The sequence below is a fragment of the Rutilus rutilus genome, assembly GCF_951802725.1.
Source record: "Rutilus rutilus genome assembly, chromosome: 6".
Lineage (NCBI taxonomy): Eukaryota > Metazoa > Chordata > Actinopteri > Cypriniformes > Leuciscidae > Rutilus > Rutilus rutilus.
The window spans coordinates 12,013,921-12,033,314 of NC_140214.1; the positions used below are offsets into that span (position 1 = coordinate 12,013,921).

Consider the following 19,394-nt stretch of genomic DNA (forward strand, 5'->3'; position numbering starts at 1 on the left):
ATAGATTTGTTTAAGAAAAAGACACAGCAATTAAGTTATTCCCTGAAAGTCTTGATATCCACCTAGTGTTGTTCATGAGAGAAGTACCGATGTCTGATTTGTGAACAAATGGTTCTTTTTGAATCTGATCTCTTCAAAGAATCAGTCGATCTAGTTCAAAACATTTTATATTTTACAACTGAAAGAAAGGCTGTGAGGAATAGAAGTACAGTTCAATAGGTTGTACTGTTGTGTACAATACAAGTGGACAATAAAAATGTGGTAAACATGCAGTTGTGAAAGACTGTACATCCCTCACATCCCATTTTCATTGGGCGTACACCCTAAAGTCCATTCCTCCTTTGTCTTCTCTTTCTTTTTTCTTTCTTCCTCCCTCTGTTTCTCTATATTGGGAGTGTGAAGTATCCTGTATACCTCCCACCCCCTCCATAGAGTCGACTCCCTGCGAACAGGATAAATAATTCAGTCCCCTCCTTGTTCTTGGAGATGGGCCTCCACTCCTGGGCCGCACCCCATCCCCCATCAATAGCACATTAATATTGTAGAGCCTCCCGCCACACAGCGCCCTCACAAACACACACACAAGCACACTGACTGCGCTGAAACCAGAAGGACTGCGCGTGGATGTGCACTCACATGCGCACACCCACAAAACACAGTGAAACCTACACTTATCAGACACTTCCACTTCCTTGCTCCTGGAAAAAGAAACACACACACTGCATATTAAAGCACTACGGTTGTACAACATCTTCCTACAATGGTAAAATCACTCCAATTAGCTGTAAAAACACATGCACACACACACTTGCAGCCTATCCCTCCTCCGTTCAGCGCCGACATGTTTCAACAGAGCCCTAAAAGTTGGCGAGAGTCTCTCGGGAAGCTTCCCACAGGCCTTGACCACAGAAGTGGCATCGGGTTTCATCTCTAGACGCGCAGCCACACGACTCTAATGGTTTGTATGTCAGGAGACAGGCACGATACTGCCCTCGTTTGGGTTGTTGTGGTCACTTTCCTTCCTGACCAGATTTTCACTTGAGATGCGTCTAAGTGCAGCCGCTCGAGGTCTGACTTTGCCGATGCTTTACTATGCGTTTGTCGAAACACCACAAGAGTGTATGTGTGTGCACGTTTAAAAGGCAGAATGGGAGCAGTCTGTGTTGACGGACAGAAGGAGAGATGTCAAATGTACATATTTGATGGCATCTTGCATTGGCTTCTGCTCTCCGTGCATCTGTCTGTCCATTCCATCTGCTATAGCCTGGCCTGCTGCACTCATTCATTCTGGTCTATACAATGCTCTCGCGTTCTCTTTAAATAGGGCAACATGTTGCTAATGACTCCTTTTTTCTCTTCTTCTTCTTCTAGCCTTTTATGTCTCCACGGTACCCTGGTGGACCACGGCCGTCTCTTCGCATGCCAAATCAGGTACGGAAAACATCATCACACGGGCAGTTGTTCTTCCATCTTCAGGCTCACCACAATCAGGGAAAAACCTGGAAATGTTAGGATATTTTAAGGGTCATTTAAAAGGAATTTCTATTCTGAATCAATTTTTTTAAAAATTTTTTTTTATAATGGGTTATAAAAAAGTGTTACTATTGTTTACTAAAACTAAACTAAATTGTTTTCGATAATTGAAATAATTTTGTTATAAATAAAATAAAATAATAGAAGAAAAACCTTGCCAACTAACTGAAATAAAGAAAGTGTAAGTAAAACTAATAAAAATATTAAAAATAACAAAAACGAATTAAAAAATAAAATAAAAACTGAAATACTTTATAGCTAATTAAAAATATAAAAAAATGCTATATTAGTATATATAAACATTACTAAAATGACAGAATGCGGGAATCCTGGTGGTTGTTTCCAAACATCATATGATGTTTGTGTTAATAGATTTTTTGGGATTTGATTTACATTCATTTTATTCATTATACACTTGAATGGCTTTGACTGACACATCAAAGCCAGTTTGTAATGTTTCTGGTCTCTGGTGTTCTAATGTAAAATAATGTTTCTAACCGATGTACTGTAGCAATACTAGCATGTGTAAAATTTTAAGAGACTAATTGAATTTCCTCTGAAAGGAAAAGGTGGAAGGAAATTCTCCTATTCACACTGTTCCAATGTAGATGGGTCACATGATGTATGTATGTCTTTCCTTGACCTTCATTCATTTTCCTCCTCAGCCTCCTGTAGGTGTTCCAGGATCACAACCACTCCTGCCAAACAGTTTGGACCCAACCAGACCACAAGGTAGCATCTTGGTCCGCTCGCCCCCACTCCAACACTTCATAACCACCACAGAGCCATTTACATACAGATTGAAGAATGATATTACCTGTATAATAACTCTAAATCTAAATAAATCTAATATTTTCCAGGACATCCTAACATGGGCGGTCCAATGAGAATGAATCCTCCCAGAGGGATGGGTGGCATGGGCCCTCAGGTAGGCACATAGTTTTGCTCTCTTTTTACTCATTTATCCTCTGGTAGTCGTCAAGTAGTCCAAGTCAAACGCCACAGGACTAAGACTGTCTGAAGAACCCTGTTACTCCTCTTTACTCACCTGTGCTGAAAGCAGAGTTCTCCTTGCTTCTCTATCTCTCCCTGTCCTTCTTGTTCTTGGCAAGCGAGGTGCTGCACAAATCGGCAGCTGGTGCAGCATCTGTTCGACAAATTGGGTAGAGCGCAGAACAAAGGCTCGGGTTAGAAAGAAGCAGCCTCAGGCCCGAAAGGCTCTGTCACATTTTGCCCTCCACCCACGGGCAGCCAGACAGGTGGGCCGCCGTCTGCCTGAGCAGAACTTCGTTAGCATAGTGTCAATCGCTTCCCAACCTGTTTGGTTGGATCCCCACCGCTATGGACGACAGTGGATGAAGGGCAGTAATTCCTACACTGCGCCATTGCTGAATCATCAGCACCACAGCGAAAGAAAAACATTTTTTCCCCCAAATTGTGACCTTGTACACTGAATTGAAAAAAATTGTGTACCAAAATAATGCAGACAACAGACATTTTCAACTCGGTGTGCATTTATTTGTTTGTTATTTCAATACAACTATTTGTATGTAATTAAATGTAATCTTATATGCAATTATAATTATTTTAAAATTGTATTTTTATTTAATTTAAAAATAAAAATATCTATTTATTATTCATTTACAATACATGTATTTGTATATATTTCTTAGAATAAAAAATAATAATAATAAAAAAAAAATATATATATATATAATATAAAATAGAATATATATATATATATACAAATAAATGTATTAAAATAAATGTTTTTTTATATATTTTAATTTAAGAAAATTTAAGAAAATCTTAAAAATATATGTTTTAAATAATTATTTGTTCACACTTTTCTCTGTACGCATCATTTCAAAGCAGCTTTACAGAAAGTGCATATTAGAGTCCATATTACAATTTAGAATGATCTGTTATCAGAGGTAACTGTCTAAGTTATGTATTTCAGAAATGTACATATACAAAATCACAGTTAGCTAAAAATTTATTAATTTAAACAATGTAATAATTGCAAACAATGAGCTCATTGAAGTAATGAATTTGTGTATATATAAGAATAATTACATACAAATAAATGTAGTAAGCAGATAAATAAATGTATTTATTAAAAACATTTAATATAGTATAATTTAAGTATTATAATTGTGTGTGTGTGTGTGTGTGTGTGTGTGTGTATGTATGTGTAATATATATATATATATATATAATTTTTAAATTATTTATTTCAATGCATTTATTTGTATGTAATTATTCTTTATATACAATGAGAATGATATAAATTGTATTTATTTATTTTTAAATGCAGTGACACTGGTGAAGGTTAATACTGTATTCCAATCCAGACAGATTTTAAAGGGATACTCCACTTTTTTCGGAAATATGCTCATTTTACATCTCCCCCAGAGTTAAACAGTTGAGTTTTACCGTTTTAGAATCCATTCAGCCGAACTCCGGGTCTGACGGTACCACTTTTAGCATAGCTTAGCACAGATCATTGATTCTGATGAGTCCAGTAGCATTTCTTTCAAAATGACCAAAGAGTTTCAATATTTTTACTATTTAAAACTTGACTCTTCTGTAGTTAAACCGTGTACTAAGATCGACGGAAAATGAAAAGTTGCGATTTTCTAAGCCTATATGGCTAGGAACTACTCTCATTCCGGCGTAATAATCAAGGAACTGTGCGGCTGTACCATGAGTGCAGCAGGCGTAATGATATGACGCAGCGCCTGAAAATAGGTCTAATAGGTTAGACAAACTTAGTCCCGGTCACGTTGGAAGAAGTTACCGAGCTGGGGACTATTTTCAGGCGCTGCGTCATATCATTACGCCTGCTGCACCCATGGTACAGCCACACAGTTCCTTGATTATTACGCCGGAATGAGAGTAGTTCCTAGCCATATAGGCTTAGAAAATCGCAACTTTTCATTTTCCGTCGATCTTAGTACACGGTTTAACTACAGAAGAGTCAAGTTTTAAATAGTAAAAATATTGAAACTCTTTGGTCATTTTGAAAGAAATGCTACTGGACTCATCAGAATCAATGATCTGTGCTAAGCTATGCTAAAAGTGGTACCGTCAGAACCGGAGTTCGGCTGAATGGATTCTAAAACGGTAAAACTCAACTGTTTAACTCTGGGGGAGTTGTAAAATGAGCTTATTTCCGAAAAAAGTGGAGTATCCCTTTAATGGTTCCATAAAAATCATTGTTGAAAAGTTTGTGTTTTTGTTTTCTATGCCCATTGCAGAACTATGGTGGTATGAGGCCTCCTCCAAACTCTCTCGGTGGTCCAGGCATGCCCGGAATGAACATGTGAGTTCTTCAACATGAGATCACTCCCTGTCGCCATTTATTTAATCCCTTTAAATCATGTTTGTTAACCTTTTTCTGTGTCTGTTCTGTTTTTCTATCCTTTTTACAGGGGACCTGGAGGACGTGGCCCCTGGCCAAACCCCAATGCTAACTCGGTAAGTTCATACATACTGTACGCTGTTATCTGCATGCAACTTTGCGGCTGCAGACAGAGATGTGACATGCATTACTGCTGCACTGACCTGGTTCTTTATTATATACCAACGATTATAATATTCATATATCATAGTATTACCATTAAGTGGTGTAGTTTAATGTTTTATTCTCACCCAAATAAACTGTATTCATATTCTTTTGCTTGGGTTGACAGATAGCATACTCCTCCTCGTCTCCAGGCAATTACGTGGTGAGTACCAAACTTTAGTCAACATGAAATCAAAATGTACTTTTTGTAGTATATATAAATTGTCTTATTGTTATTACGTAAAAAAGAAACAACTTAAAAGCTGTCTTTGTAATATTTAATCAAAAGATTATGTAGTTTTGTTAATGCAAATCGATTAATCGTAAAATCAATTAATCGCATCTACAGTAAAAGTTTGTACAAATGTGTTTGTTCTTTTGCTTTTCCCCTCTTCGTCTTTAGCTAAAAAAAAAAAAAAAATCCCCTGCAAAATGTAGTGCTTCCTTTTGGAAACTAAAAGCATAACTAAGCACATATTAAAGTTTCTAAATGTATTGATTTTACTTGAGCAATTACCATCCTGCTTAGTTTTGCTCCTAGCATTGCCTCTCTTAAAAGTAAAATATCTGCACATTAGTCAAAGCGGCTTAATGGCTCCCCCGTGCCTAGTGTTTCTTTGTTTAAAAACTGCTCCTCTGGTAGTTCTGATACTGTTACACACTAAAAAGCTAGGCTCATGTTTGTGCGCTTGTTTCCTCCCTCAGGGTCCTCCAGGAGGAGGTGGTCCACCAGGAACTCCCATAATGCCAAGCCCAGGAGGTAGAGTAGATATATTCTGTCGCTCCCCCTTATGCATGTCATTCACACACTACACGCTTGCTCTCACCTCATCTCTATAATCAGCACAGCCGGAAACGGTTCATGTCTCTCCAGGAAGAAAGATGCTCAGCACTTCACAAACACCCTATTTAACACCCTCAATATCACTGCAAGGTTACCTGCACTTCCTCTGGCAGGAAAACAAAACATGTGACTTCAGCTCCACCCCTCCCACTACGTTAATGTAATTCCACTCCAAACGCTTCTGTTTGTGATGTTGAACCACAGATTAAGGGTGTGAGCTGTGTCTCCCTCCCTCTCTCTCTCTCACACTCTTTCTCACACACAAGCCATAAATCATTAAAGGAACACATTTATTATGGTGATTAATCCAGTCCAACCATGTTCTGTATTGATCTAGTGTGCCGCTAAAGCATTGGCTATCTGGTCTCGTATTTGGAAGAAGTTGTGCTGGTCTTAGAAACAAACTTAAATGGCCTTCTGCTCTCTTCTTTTCTAGACTCCACAAACTCCAGTGAAAATATCTACACAATGATGAACCCAATTGGACCAGGAGGAAACAGACCCAATGTATGTATTATTCCTGTTTAGATATGTATTTTCCAGAGCAATTATAAGATTGTTTCAATGTTTTTGAAAGAAATGTGAAGGAAGTTAAACGTCTCTTATGTTCACCAAGGCTAAATTGAATTGATCAAAAATACAGTAAAACAGTAATATTGTGATATGGAGCTTTTTAAAATGACTGTTTTCTGTGTTAATATATTTTAAAATGTGATGTATTCCTGTGACAGCAAATCTGATTTTTCAGCATCAATACTCCCGTCTTCATCGCCACATGATCCTTCAGAAATCATTCTAATATGCTGAATCTGTGCTCAAGAAACGTTACTTTATTATTATCAGTGTTGAAAAAAAGTTGTGCTGTTTGATATAGAATCTTTACAGTCACTTTTGATTAATGCATCCTTGCTAATGAAAGCATTCATCTCTTTCAAACAAACAAAAAAAATCTTACTGACCCCAAACTTTTAAACTGTGTAATATCTATCCACATAATGAATTTTTGACATTTGTGGTGTTTTTCCAGTGCCACAGCTACATATTCTATAGTCTGATTTATTACACGGCAGTTGAAAATACTGGATTCTGGTTGGTCAGATATCTGTGTTTCATGACTGCTAAGCTGTATAATTGGCTGTTGTTTGATTACCTTCATATGGTAGCTGTGCTAGTCTAGTCAAGTCACCTTTATTTATGTAGCGCTTTTTGCAATACAGATTGTTTAAAAGCTACAGGAACAGTAACAGGAAAATTATGCATTTCTGCTGTTGTTCAGCTGAAGTCAGTTCAGTGTTGATTCAGTTCTGTTATTAAATTAGTTAATTTCATCTATAAAGCAAGAAATTATGTCATCGTCCAGCTCGGTTCAGTTCTCATACAACAGCGTCAGTACAGTCAGATCAATAATATTGTTGAATAGCTAGTGCTCATAACACTCCGTGGTCTCTTTCTTCTTACATAATATGATTTGAACTCAAATTAACATTTCATGTACAATTGTTTATTTATCTGCTTAAGTAGTCATGTAATAAGCTTGATAATGCCAGTCGATCGTTATCTCAAAATAAATCCCTTCAGTGTGATTTAAGACCTGTCTGGATTTATTTGTAATAATGAGCTCCTGATTGTACATTATTCCTTAGTTATATTAATCCTAAATGTCACATTATGATCATTGTTTTCATAAAAATGCATGCATGCTTTCAGAGAAATCAGAGGGGACATGTTCATCCTTTTCAAAATGTTTATATCTTGAATTCAATAATTGACGCAGTCTTATTGTATGTGAATGTGATTGTGATTGTTTCTGTGTTTCTCAGTTCCCCATGGGTCCCGGTCCAGATGGACCAATGGGCGGCATGGGTGGCATGGAACCCCATCATATGAACGGATCGTTAGGTAAGCACTATTTTATTACACTGCATCAAAATAATGTCTAAATATGATTAATGAGCCACAAAAAGCCTTTTAATAATATGAACATTTACTATGTTTATTTATTTCAGGCTCTGGTGACATGGATGGGTTGCCAAAGGTAAGGAAGGTTTTAGTTTGCCAGTCAGTATTTTTTCCCAAGGTTTTCACACCTCATTCTCAACTGTCTTTGTCAAACATCTCTTTCGCTGCAGAACTCCCCCAACAACATGGCAGGCATGAACAACCCACCGGGCACACCGCGGGATGACGGAGAAATGGGAGGCAACTTCCTCAACCCATTCCAAAGTGAAAGTGTGAGTAGATTCTGACCCAAACCCAAAGACCTGCCACTCCCGTCACCTGCCAGTCATATACACTACTGTTCAAACATTTGGGGTCAGTAAGATTTTTTGAAAGAAATTAATACTTTTATTTCGCAAAGACACATTAAAGTGATCAAAAGTGACAGTGTTCAGACTTTCACATTGTTACAAAAAATTATTTCAAATAAATGCTGTTCTTTTTAACAAAGAATCCTGAAAAATAAGCATCACGCTTTCCACATTAATATTAAGCAGCACAACTGTTTTTAACATTGATAATGATAAGACATTTTTCTTGAGCGCATATAAGCACATAAGAATGATTTTTGAAGGATCATGTGACTCTGAAAACTTGAGTAATGATGCTGAAAATTCAGCTTTGCATCACAGGAGTAAAATACATTTAAGAAAACGGTTATTTTAAATTGTAATAAAATTTCAAGTTTTTGCTGTATTTTTGATCAAATAAATATAGTGTTGGTGAGCATAAGAGACTTCTTTCAAAATCATAAAAAAAATCATACCGACCCCAAACTTTGGAATGTTAGTGTGGCTCCGCCCAGCAGGCACTCAGAAGGCCTCACATACTGACCATGTTACTCAGAACAGAATATCCAATCGGTGGCAAATTAAAAAGAGCGATACAAAATTATTTGATTTGTAAGTGTTACTGACTCAGTCCAAGAGTGAGTGCTGGAAATGGCTTTTGTTATAAAAGACCAGCAGTTTCCCGGACACTTTATTTCCAAGTTTTCTGTCCTTTGGTTACTGCTTTGTCAACAAAATCATGCATTTTCTTGCTGTATTTTGGGACTGTGATGTCATAACCATCTTGTATTTGCTCTGTGTGGAGTTCTCATAATCTCACCTCCGATATATCCCCCCCCCCTCCCCTTCTCTCTTTCCAGTATTCACCCAACATGACGATGAGTGTGTGATTTCTTCTTGTTTTATCATTTTGTTTGGGGTTTTATTTTTTGTTTCGTTTTCAAACCCCCTCCGACTGCCCCGTTCCTTTTTAACCCCGTCCCCTCTTCACGTCGATCAACCCCCGGCACCCTCTGCCCATGGAACTCTGGCTTTTTCTGCACAGCCTTCTGGGATGCCCCACGAGCAGAGGACTCACATGAAAGTGGCCCATCCCAGCTTGTGCAAAATGGCCAGCGGCAACAGGAAACAGCCCCAGAGCCACAGGAAGAGCTTGTTGACTGAATCTCCCTGCCTCCCGGACTTCCTCTCTGGTTCAGGACACTAACGGGGTTCAACACACATATGAAGGCAGGTGTGTGTGTGTGTGTGTGTGTGTGCGCGTGCGCGTGTGTGTGAGCAGCTTCACCGGGCTGCACACTTTATGACCTTTATGAACTCACTCCACTTTTTTTGATTCATTTTTTTTTTTTTTTTTTTTTTTATCTTGAATGGATGCAGTCGTTTTTACAGTGGAAAATATCTGCACCTTTTTCCTCCATTTTATTTTGTAAATGCAAGAGGAAACTCATTACGAGGGGTTCGGCAATGAGCGTTTTCATTATTCTGTGTATGTATTGTATTATTATCAATTGTTGATTTTATTTTTATTAATATTGTAATGATGGTTATTGATTAGGTTTTAATCTTTTTTTTTTTTCTTTTTTTTTTGAAAGGGGCACATTGTATGTATGTAAACCATGAATTTGACAGAAAAAGCACACATCCATAATGCACAATAACGTGTCACGACTTTTGCGGTCTACACCACGTTTTGTGTTTGCTGTGAAATCTTACCTCCTGCAGATTAAAAAGGTAGCGCACCTTTTATTCTACGTCTCTAGTATACAGGTTTCATTGTCCCTGTTGAGTGAACGACCGAGGCCAAGAGGTGCGAGGCCCAAACCAGCAGCGACTTTAACCTCTCAGACCAGCCTGTGTGTCTGACAACACGTTTTGAAGACTCAAACTATCTGTAGAGAGGAAGTGATGTCATACCAGAGCCGAAAACATGCAGTTATACTAGCAACCAGTGCTAAACTTGACTCAAACACGACACCGTGATTCACACCTTATTTATTTTTTGTTTTTGGTCATGAATTGATTTATCGCGCACACGTCTCGCATGCGACCCGTCAGGACATATTGTACACATGTAAATATGCCAGTCTAAGATACCTCCTGAAGATTTGTATCGTTCTGTCCCACGCCAGAGACCCACATGCTTTCCTTTTTGCATGAATCTGAACAGGTCACATGACATTTCACTACAAATTAGGTTCCCGTTGGCTCTGTGCTCAATATACTGGATACTTTTTCAGGTGTGGAACAAAATCCTCCTCCTCAAACACATTTTGTTAATTATGAGCTCTATATTACACCCAAGAGTGACGCACGCACACACGTCCTGAAAAGTGAAGCCAAAACATTTTGATCGCCCCCTGGCGGTTGGCTGTAGTATAGGTAATAAACCCCGCCCTCTCCATGTAATCGAACGAGACGCGAGCCCAAAAAAATAAAAAATCCAATTACACTTCAAGTAATTTTTTCCCAAAGATGGTTTCTGTCATTTTAGGTAGTTCTCATCACGCTTGACGTGTTTTTCAAGTTTGGTTTTAGTTTGCGATTGAGTCTACGGGAGTGTGGGCGGGACCTTGATACCGCGGCCCTATCTCAGGATCACTACTGCGCAAACTCGGGCTGGGGCATGGTGTCAACGGCCATTTCTGGGCTATTTTGGCTTCATTTTTCTACAGTGGAAGAAAGTGGAGACACGTCGTCCATCTTTTTTTTTACAGTCTATGATTACACCGAATATAATGTGCAAAAACATGCGATGTCAGCAACATCCAGACCTTTTCTAAACTTATGAAATGAAGGGTCATTAATATGACATCCAGGGACTACTGAATGAGGGATATATGAGCTAAATGTGCCCGACAGCCTTTTTTTTCTCTCTCTCTCTTGTTTTGTCTTTTGCATTGCGTATATCTGTTGTGTCCTTTAAACAAAATGTGTTTTTGGAATTCTCAGTGAAATGGTTATTAGGGGTCAGAAGGAACGGGTAAATATCAGAGCTAAATGCTAAAATCCTCCTGCTGATTACATACACACACATTAATCACACAGCACCTGTTTTTCAGTTCTCCACGGCTCAACGACACGATGTACACCGAGAAACACACATTTATACAGTGTTTATCTTATTTTATTACTTTCTTTCTTTGTAAATACTGTAAAATGCATTTTGATATCATTGACATGTTTTGATATTTCAGTCACTACCAATGAATACTACGAGAAAAAAAAAAAAAATGTAAAGAGTCGCCATTCTCTGTCCTTGACTCTGTCCCACTGTACAGATGTACTAAATCATGCAAATGTAAAGATTTTGTCAGCCTCTACTTAGTAAACGACGTCTGAGCGCTCATGTTTTAGGAAAGTAACCAGTACCGTTCGCTCCTCGTAGACCAGACACACGGGAGGACGCTTGCGGAGGGCGAAAGCCTCGCGATGCATCCGTTCTCTCTCGGACGTGTCCTCACTTTGCACTTTCCAGACAGCAGCCCACCTTTTAACACATTGCCTATATGGACATACGTGAACACAGGAAGTCGTCTCTTTATGTGCAAAAGGGACCACGCATCGCAAACTTTACTATGAAGGATTTTTATCTATTTAAATTTTACAAAACGAACAAAAAAAGGGTGAGGATTTAAAAAAATGATAATAAAATGGAGGGAAGTGTCCTTCCCGTTCTCTTGAGATAGTGTTTTCTAGGTTGCAGTCTCTCTTCTCCTCGGCCAGTCCTCTGTATGTAAACCACTCACGTCGTTGGCCATCTCTGTAATTCTATTGTGACGCTGTACGATACTGTAACATTAGCGAGGAGACGAGGTGCGGAGGGGCTTCAGATGTGGGAAAGGAAAAAAAAAATCCTCCACCGTTGTTCTTTCTGGCAAACGAAAAGCAGTATTGAGTATAAAGCAGTCTGTCTCCTGGGTTTGCTTTGTATTTCATGTTTAGGGTAGTTTGGATCCTTGTCTTAGGGACTCTTTCTGTCTTGTGTAGTAAATTAAGATGTTCTTTGTATGTTTCTTTATATTGTAAAGTTACTTTTAGATTTAAAAGTTGCTTATTAAAAAAAAAAAAAAAAAAGGATGGAAAAAGTGCTTCAATAATGTATTTTTTTGCTCTCTCTAATTTCTTTTTTTCATGGAGTTGTTGCTTATTTTTTGCTTGTCCCTTCGTTGTAGATACAAATTTAAGACTAATAAAATAACATAACCCCTTTTACCAAGACTTCCTGCTCTCCCAGCTTTTAATTTATTAAAACCATTTATTTTGAAATGTGTGTTCTTTTTATGTGTTCTGTTCACTGCACCTGCTTACATACACTACCGTTCAAAAGTCTCTTATGCTCACAAAATCTGCATTTTGTTAATTTAAATATACAGTAAAATGGTAATATTGAGAAATATTACAATTTAAAATAACTTTTCTATTTGAATATGTTTTAAAATGTATTCCTGTGATGACGAAGCTAAATTTTCAGCATCATTACTCCAGTCTTCAGTGTCACATGATCCTTCAGAAATCATTCTAACATGCTGATTTGCTGCTCAAGAAACATATATGGAAATTGTGATTTTTGTTTTTCAGGATTCTGATGATTAGAAAGTTCAAAAGAACAGCATTTATTTAATAAAGAAATCTTTACTGCAAAATAAATGTCTTTATAAAATAATCTTTACCGTCAATTTTGATCAATTTAATGCGTCCTTGCTGATTAAGTAAAAAAATAAAAAATTAAATGGTATTGTATATTAAACATTTAATGAGACATATTTATATTTTTCAGCAAGGATGCATTAAATTGATCAAAAGTGTCACTAAAGACTTTAACATTGTTACAATGTAAAATTCAAATAAATGCTGGTCTTTTGAGCTTTATATTCATCAAAGAATCCTGTTTTCAGCATTGATGATAATCAGAAAAGTTTCTTGAGCAGCAGTAACTCCATTCCTGGAGTAACAATTCTTTAAATTCAGCTTTGCCATCAGAAGAATAAATTAAACTTTTAAGTCTATAAAAATAGAAAAAAAGTTATTTTAAATAGTTAAAATACTTAATATTACTGTATTTTTGATCAAATAAATGCAGCCTTGCTGAGCATAAGAAACTTCTTTCAAAAATATTTAAAAATGTTACTGACCCCAAACTTTTGAATATATACATATGTACACTCACACACTTCTGTGGGCAGAAACATTGTCATGGTGTGTGTTATGTGGACAGGCTGTGCTGGTGAGGTTAGTTATGTCACAGGTTTCTTGTTTCATCCTCTCTCTCTCTTCCCCTGAGAACTGAGTGTACGGCACCAACATCAATCTCCCTGCAGGAAGCGCCCTCGCTGTGTGGCTGAAGAGGAGGATAACCGTTATAAATCGCCGCTGCTTTTCTCTTAGGAAAGCGTGTGAATATTAATTACACCGTGTTCCAAATTATTACGCAAATTATATTTTACACTGATTTTCCTAAATAGTCGATGCAAATGACAGTCAGTGTAATTTTCAAGTCACCAACAGTTAGGGTATAAGTCGAATTACATTGAACAAACCACCCAACGAAAAAAATTAAAAACTCAAAATGCACTGTTCCAAATTATAATGCACAACAGAGTTTGAAAACATTTTATAGGTTGTAAAGAACTGAAAATGGTCATTTGTTGAATTTGCAGCATTAGGAGGTCATATTTACTGAAATTTTCAATCAAACACATCTTAACAGGGCAAGTTACATGTTAACATAGGACCCCTTCTTTGATATCACCATCACAATTCTTGCATCCATTGAACTTGTGAGTTTATGGAGAGTTTCTGCTTGAATTTCTTCGCAGGATGTCAGAATAGCCTCCCAGAGCTGCTGTTTTGATGCGAACTGCCTCCCACCCTCATAGATCTTTTGCTTGAGGATGCTCCAAAGGTTCTCAATAGGGTTGAGGTCAGGAGAGGATGAGGGCCACACCATGAGTTTCTCTCTTTTTATGCCCATAGCATCCAATGAGGTATTCTTTGCAGCATGAGATGGTGCATTGTCATGCATGAAGATGATTTTGTTACGGAAGTTCTTCTTTTTGTACCATGGAAGAAAGTGGCCAGTCAGAAACACTATATACTTTGCCGAGGTCATTTTCACACCTTCATCTTCACACCTACCAGCTCTCTCTCCATGAATCCGGCCCAAAACATGACTCCGCCACCTCCTTGCTGACGTCGCAGCCTTATTGGGACATGGTGACCATCCACTACTACATCCATCTGGACCATCCAGGGTTGCACGGCACTCATCAGTAAACAAGACTGTTTGAAAATTAGTCTTCATGCATTTCTGGGCCCACTGCAACCGTTTCTGCTCGTGAGCATTGGTTAGGGGTGGCCGAATAGTAGGTTTATGCACAACTGCAAGCCTCTGGAGGATCCTACACCTTGAGGTTCGCGGGACTCCAGAGGCACCAGCAGCTTCAAATACCTGTCTGCTGCTTTGTAATGGCATTTTAGCTGCTGCTCTCTTAATCCGATGAATTTGTCTGGCAGTGACCTTCCTCATTATACCTTTATCTGCACGACCCCGTCTGTGCTCTGAATCAGCCTCAAATCTCTTCACAGTGTGATGATCACGCTTAAGTTTTCATGAAATATCTAATGTTTTCATACCTTGTCCAAGGCATTGCACTATTTGACGCTTTTCCGCAGCAGAAAGATTTTTTTTTTCATTTTTTTTTTCATATTACTTGAAACCTGTGGCCTGCTTAAATAATGAGGAGCATCCTTGTTAAGTAGTTTTCCTTTAATTGGGCTCACCTGGCAAACTAATTATCACAGGTGTCTGAGATTGATTTCAGTGATCCAAAGAGCCCGGAGACACAATACCATCCATGAGTTTGATTGAAAAACAAAATATTTAAGGTTTATGACACTTAATTCCAATTTGCACAATAATTTGGAATGCGGTGTAATACGGTGGGACAGCGACCCTTGGGCCGCAATTAATTTCAATTGAGCGGTGCCAGCGAGAAGTCATACAAACAGCATTAATGCTATGAAGTCTCCAAGGTTGTGATGTCCCTGAGGTATAGAAACATTCAAACTCCCAGCTTATACATGAGTCTCGTCATGAAAAAGAAAGTGCTGATTGAAACGTCGCCTCCATGCAGATTTACCAGTGTCAGACTTATGGGAAGCACTGCAATGCCAATTAATTATTAAAAAGGGCTTTGAATTCATTCCTCAGATGTCCATGAGCTCTGAATCATGTTTAAAGCTGGCTACACAAGGTCACAATATTCACAACAATTTCTTTTATCAATTATCATTATCTCCTAAACTATAATTTGTACTAAAAGCTTCAGCCTTCAGGAAACATGAAAGAGGTCACGACACTTTGAGCAGTTATTCAAAAAGAACATTACTTTAAACAGTTACCTATATCACTGTGTTTGGATTTTCTTTTTAAATGATACTTATAGGCCAATTCTAAAGCTTATTATGGTCCACCTGCAATAATTAAATAGAAGTCCATTGATATTATGAACCATGTCTGATCTTTTTATTGCACATCCTTGGTGGTATTGGCTTAATCACAGAAAAAGGTGCCATTGAGTGTCAGGTCAGAGGAAGAAGATGAGGTGAGGTGAAGCGTATCTAATAGCAGCTACTTTATTAACAAAACAAAAGAGCCATATACACTGTTAGACTTTTCAAGGGTTTTTTACAGTAACTTACTGGCAACACTGTTGCCAGTAAGTTACTGTAATTAAGAGTTACAGTACCAAACCGTATTTCAGTTTTGTGTAATACAGTGCATTACTGTAAAAAGGAAGCTAATCAGTACAGTGCATTACTGTAAAAACTAAGCTAATCAGTACACTACTGTAATTATTTTTATTTGTACTAAATATAAATTAGATTTGATAATTTTGATATAAGATTAATTTTATTTTTATCCTACATAAGTACTACTTTCATACAAACCAATTAGACAAAGTTATCACAAAATACCATTTTTTTATTTAAAACATTTCATATATATCACAAAATAAACATGCCAATGCTGGAAATGATGTGTGAAATTTTTACACATTAATGGGTGAGTTTAGAGACAACATTTTTTGTGTTAATTTTAACTCATTCATTGTGTTAATGATTTTAACAAAGTAAATATGTCAGAGAGGTTAGCACAAAGATGTGTAAACGTGTTAAATTAACACATTATGTGCTGTCCTTCACTGCAAACATTTTTGAAAACATACATAAAACCATAAACAAAACATTAGCATTTGACTAAATGAATGTAGAGTCATTGGTTGTTTAGCTTATACAAGTATAATGAAATATCAACCATTACATTCATAAAACTGCAGAATATAAATACATTTTTAAGCATTCAAAAAGGAAATGTCCAAAACAGGACAAAACACAGTTCTTTTCACAATACAAGACACATAACCCCATCTTAAAAATAATTTCACTTATTTCCAAAAATGTGTTGGATTCATGTAGGCTACACTGGTGGCCAAAAGAAGTATTTAAGTGTCGTAATGTTTTTGAAAGAAGTCTCTTTGATGCTCAAGAAACATTTCTTATTATTATCAATGTCTGACTGTCTACTCCATCTTTTCTACAGCATAGGAGTAAAAATCATCATCAAAATAATCTTTAAAAAGCCAACACAATGTTTTTGTCCACCTTTGTGAATAAACGAACTTCTCCAAAGATTGGTTCCTGTTCAGAACTTGATTGACAACATCAGAGTGTTCCCTGGTCTGCATGTGTGCCCACAAACACAAATGTACTCAGTCCTTCAGAGGAGATCCCGCTTCCAAAACTATATGAGAGAGAGAGAGAGAGAGAGAGAGAGAGAGAGAGAGAGAGAGAGAATATTAGTGTCACATTATTTTTAACCTCCTTTTTTGTTAATTTTTATTATTATTTTCACAAAAACTTAAGAATATATATTTGTAAACAGCTTTTGTCAATAAATAGCATACAAAAGAACTAAATTAAATTATGCCAGATTAAATTTTAATACTTACACATCCTAAATTCTGTCCAAAAATGCTGAGATCCATAGAGAGAAAGACTGAAATCGATGATTTTAGCCCATTTCAGCTTGTCTGCAGTGAAGGAGTACCTGTTTGAGACAAATACACAGTAAGATACATGCAAGAAATCACTGTGTGATGATCGTTCTCCTTCCTACAGTAGTTAACCCACCTGTGCGCTAAAATTAGGACCTTCCTAGTCAGGTGGAACTGCAATGGTAGAGAGAGTCTTCTGGCTAATAAAATATAAAAATAATGCAAAAATATAAACTTAAGTTGTTTAGAATGCTAGATTTGGTCTGAATGAATTAGTGAGAGTTTTACTGCAGTGCTTACCTGGATACATTTAATCTGGTGAGACTGAACAAAGACAATGGTCCATCTTCTGATTGGTTCATTTGCTGTGTAATAAAGTTAGACATAATGCAAAGGTCACTTATTTGATATAAAGTTAGCCAATTTTATAGAGATTTTATGAGATATTGTAAGCTACCTAGTCTGCACCAGTGGCTCAAAAGCAATTTTCACATACCGTAACGTTATGCTAATCATTTCAGTAAACTTATCTCAAAATATATCACAAATGGGCTGGCCTAACTTACCTCTGGAATCTTGCTAAGTCACTGGCGCGAATTGGTGCTTTGTTGCAGTTGCCTTTAAACACAAAAATGGAAGTAAATATTAAATTCCATAAAAAAATAAAATAAAATAAAAACTATAATATGGTATAGTTTGCAAACTAATGCTAAAACTATAAAGGTTCTCATCAGTAGGCCAAACATTAGGCTATAAACAGAATTTCACATTAGTTTATTCACATTTACTGTTAATGTAAACGCGTTGCTCGTTGGCATATTTTAACTCGACAATTCAATAATCTAACAAAGTGTGTAAAATGAAACGTTTACCATGGTAAAGTTCGTTACCGCCATGTTGACGACGAGTAACGTCAGGCTAACGTTAACGTTATAACATACGTTAAACTGGGCACAATCCTGTCAACACCCAGTCTATGGTCAACATACACAGAAGGTTTTTTTTTTGTTTTTTTGTTTTTTTTTACCTTGCTTGCTGATCCCTCTCTCGGTGAAGTGAATTCCGTCTCTTCCCCGGGCCAGACACGAACGTCGCGATCCAACAAAAGACAGACCCCATTACCTACACTGGATGTCTGTCTGACGCGACACGACAAATCCCAGACAGTGTAGTGATGCGCCGCGGCCGTTATTTCAGACGTAAGTTAGTCCGATACGAGTCCAAGCGCTCGCGCTAGTTCTTACAAGGGATAAACAGGTTTGCATTTAAAGGTCCGGTCGCTTCAATGTGTCCAATATAGACAGCCTCTGGCTATTATAGCGTTGTAGACACGCGGTGTAAGGCAAAAATTAGGAAATAAAAAGCACGGTGGAATGGTGCCAGCCAGAGAGGCAGTTACGTCAAATACAGTAGTATACAGCAAATTTAAAAAATACAGTAAGTCTCTGTATGTGGTGTTAGATGTCACAGAAAATTCCCATGATGCAATTGGAATCACAGTTATTTACTGTAAAGAGAAATAGCAGTATAATACTGGGGGATTTAAAGTAAATAACTGTAGAAATTACAGAAAAGTCTAACAGTGTATCCAACACGAGAAATCAATGTAACAGTGTGCTAAAGCACAACCGACACCAGAAAATGAACAACTGAAAATGAGGACTATGGCTGCATCCAAATAATACTTCCCTGCTATATAGTAGGCGAAGAACAGTGTGTGACAGAAGTATGTCCGAATTCACAGTACTCAAAAGAGTAGGCAAAAAGTACCCGGATGACCTACTACTTTCGGCGAGATTCTGAAGTGTGCATACGATGGACACATTTTAATATCCCATGAGGCCACGGGAAAGGTTTTATAAATGGCAGTGAATCGACGCAACTGACGCTGGTAGTTCATGTGATAATGCCAACATGGTGAATGTAGAATGTCCGGATTACATTCATATTACATCCCTTAATACTATAAATGGGCGCAAAGTAAATACTTACTACAAAATAAGTACCTATATTCCACCGGATGGGTATAATATCTGTCCCCAGGACACTGGATGTATAAATATGCATGAAAATTAACTCTAAAATACATTTTATTATTAAGC

The 19,394-nt window shown here is 37.4% G+C and overlaps 1 protein-coding gene and 1 long non-coding RNA gene across 4 annotated transcripts in view; one reads left to right on the top strand and one right to left on the bottom strand.

The window, feature by feature from the left end:
- LOC311292211 (single-stranded DNA-binding protein 2) overlaps nucleotides 1–11,569 on the top strand; it is a 66,925-nt gene extending 55,356 nt beyond the window's left edge. The window contains exons 7-18 of one of the 3 annotated variants that reach the window (XM_084411809.1): nucleotides 1,372–1,431; nucleotides 2,199–2,265; nucleotides 2,394–2,461; nucleotides 4,794–4,858; nucleotides 4,968–5,013; nucleotides 5,229–5,264; nucleotides 5,807–5,861; nucleotides 6,382–6,452; nucleotides 7,766–7,844; nucleotides 7,952–7,980; nucleotides 8,075–8,176; nucleotides 9,094–11,569. In XM_084411809.1, the coding sequence (XP_084267935.1) occupies nucleotides 1,372–1,431; nucleotides 2,199–2,265; nucleotides 2,394–2,461; nucleotides 4,794–4,858; nucleotides 4,968–5,013; nucleotides 5,229–5,264; nucleotides 5,807–5,861; nucleotides 6,382–6,452; nucleotides 7,766–7,844; nucleotides 7,952–7,980; nucleotides 8,075–8,176; nucleotides 9,094–9,123 (708 nt within the window). In that variant the 3' untranslated portion in view covers nucleotides 9,124–11,569. The remainder of the gene's footprint in view (nucleotides 1–1,371; nucleotides 1,432–2,198; nucleotides 2,266–2,393; nucleotides 2,462–4,793; nucleotides 4,859–4,967; nucleotides 5,014–5,228; nucleotides 5,265–5,806; nucleotides 5,862–6,381; nucleotides 6,453–7,765; nucleotides 7,845–7,951; nucleotides 7,981–8,074; nucleotides 8,177–9,093) is intronic. The other 2 variants (XM_084411811.1, XM_084411810.1) reach the window with 2 other exon arrangements.
- A 4,587-nt stretch (nucleotides 11,570–16,156) lies between these two features.
- On the bottom strand, nucleotides 16,157–18,720 carry LOC311292815. The gene is made up of 5 exons (XR_014627811.1): nucleotides 18,320–18,720; nucleotides 17,859–17,910; nucleotides 17,429–17,657; nucleotides 17,248–17,345; nucleotides 16,157–17,039 (listed from the first exon to the last, which is right to left on the bottom strand). It is a non-coding gene; the product is annotated as an uncharacterized lncRNA (long non-coding RNA).
- Between the last annotated feature and the right edge of the window lie 674 nt (nucleotides 18,721–19,394).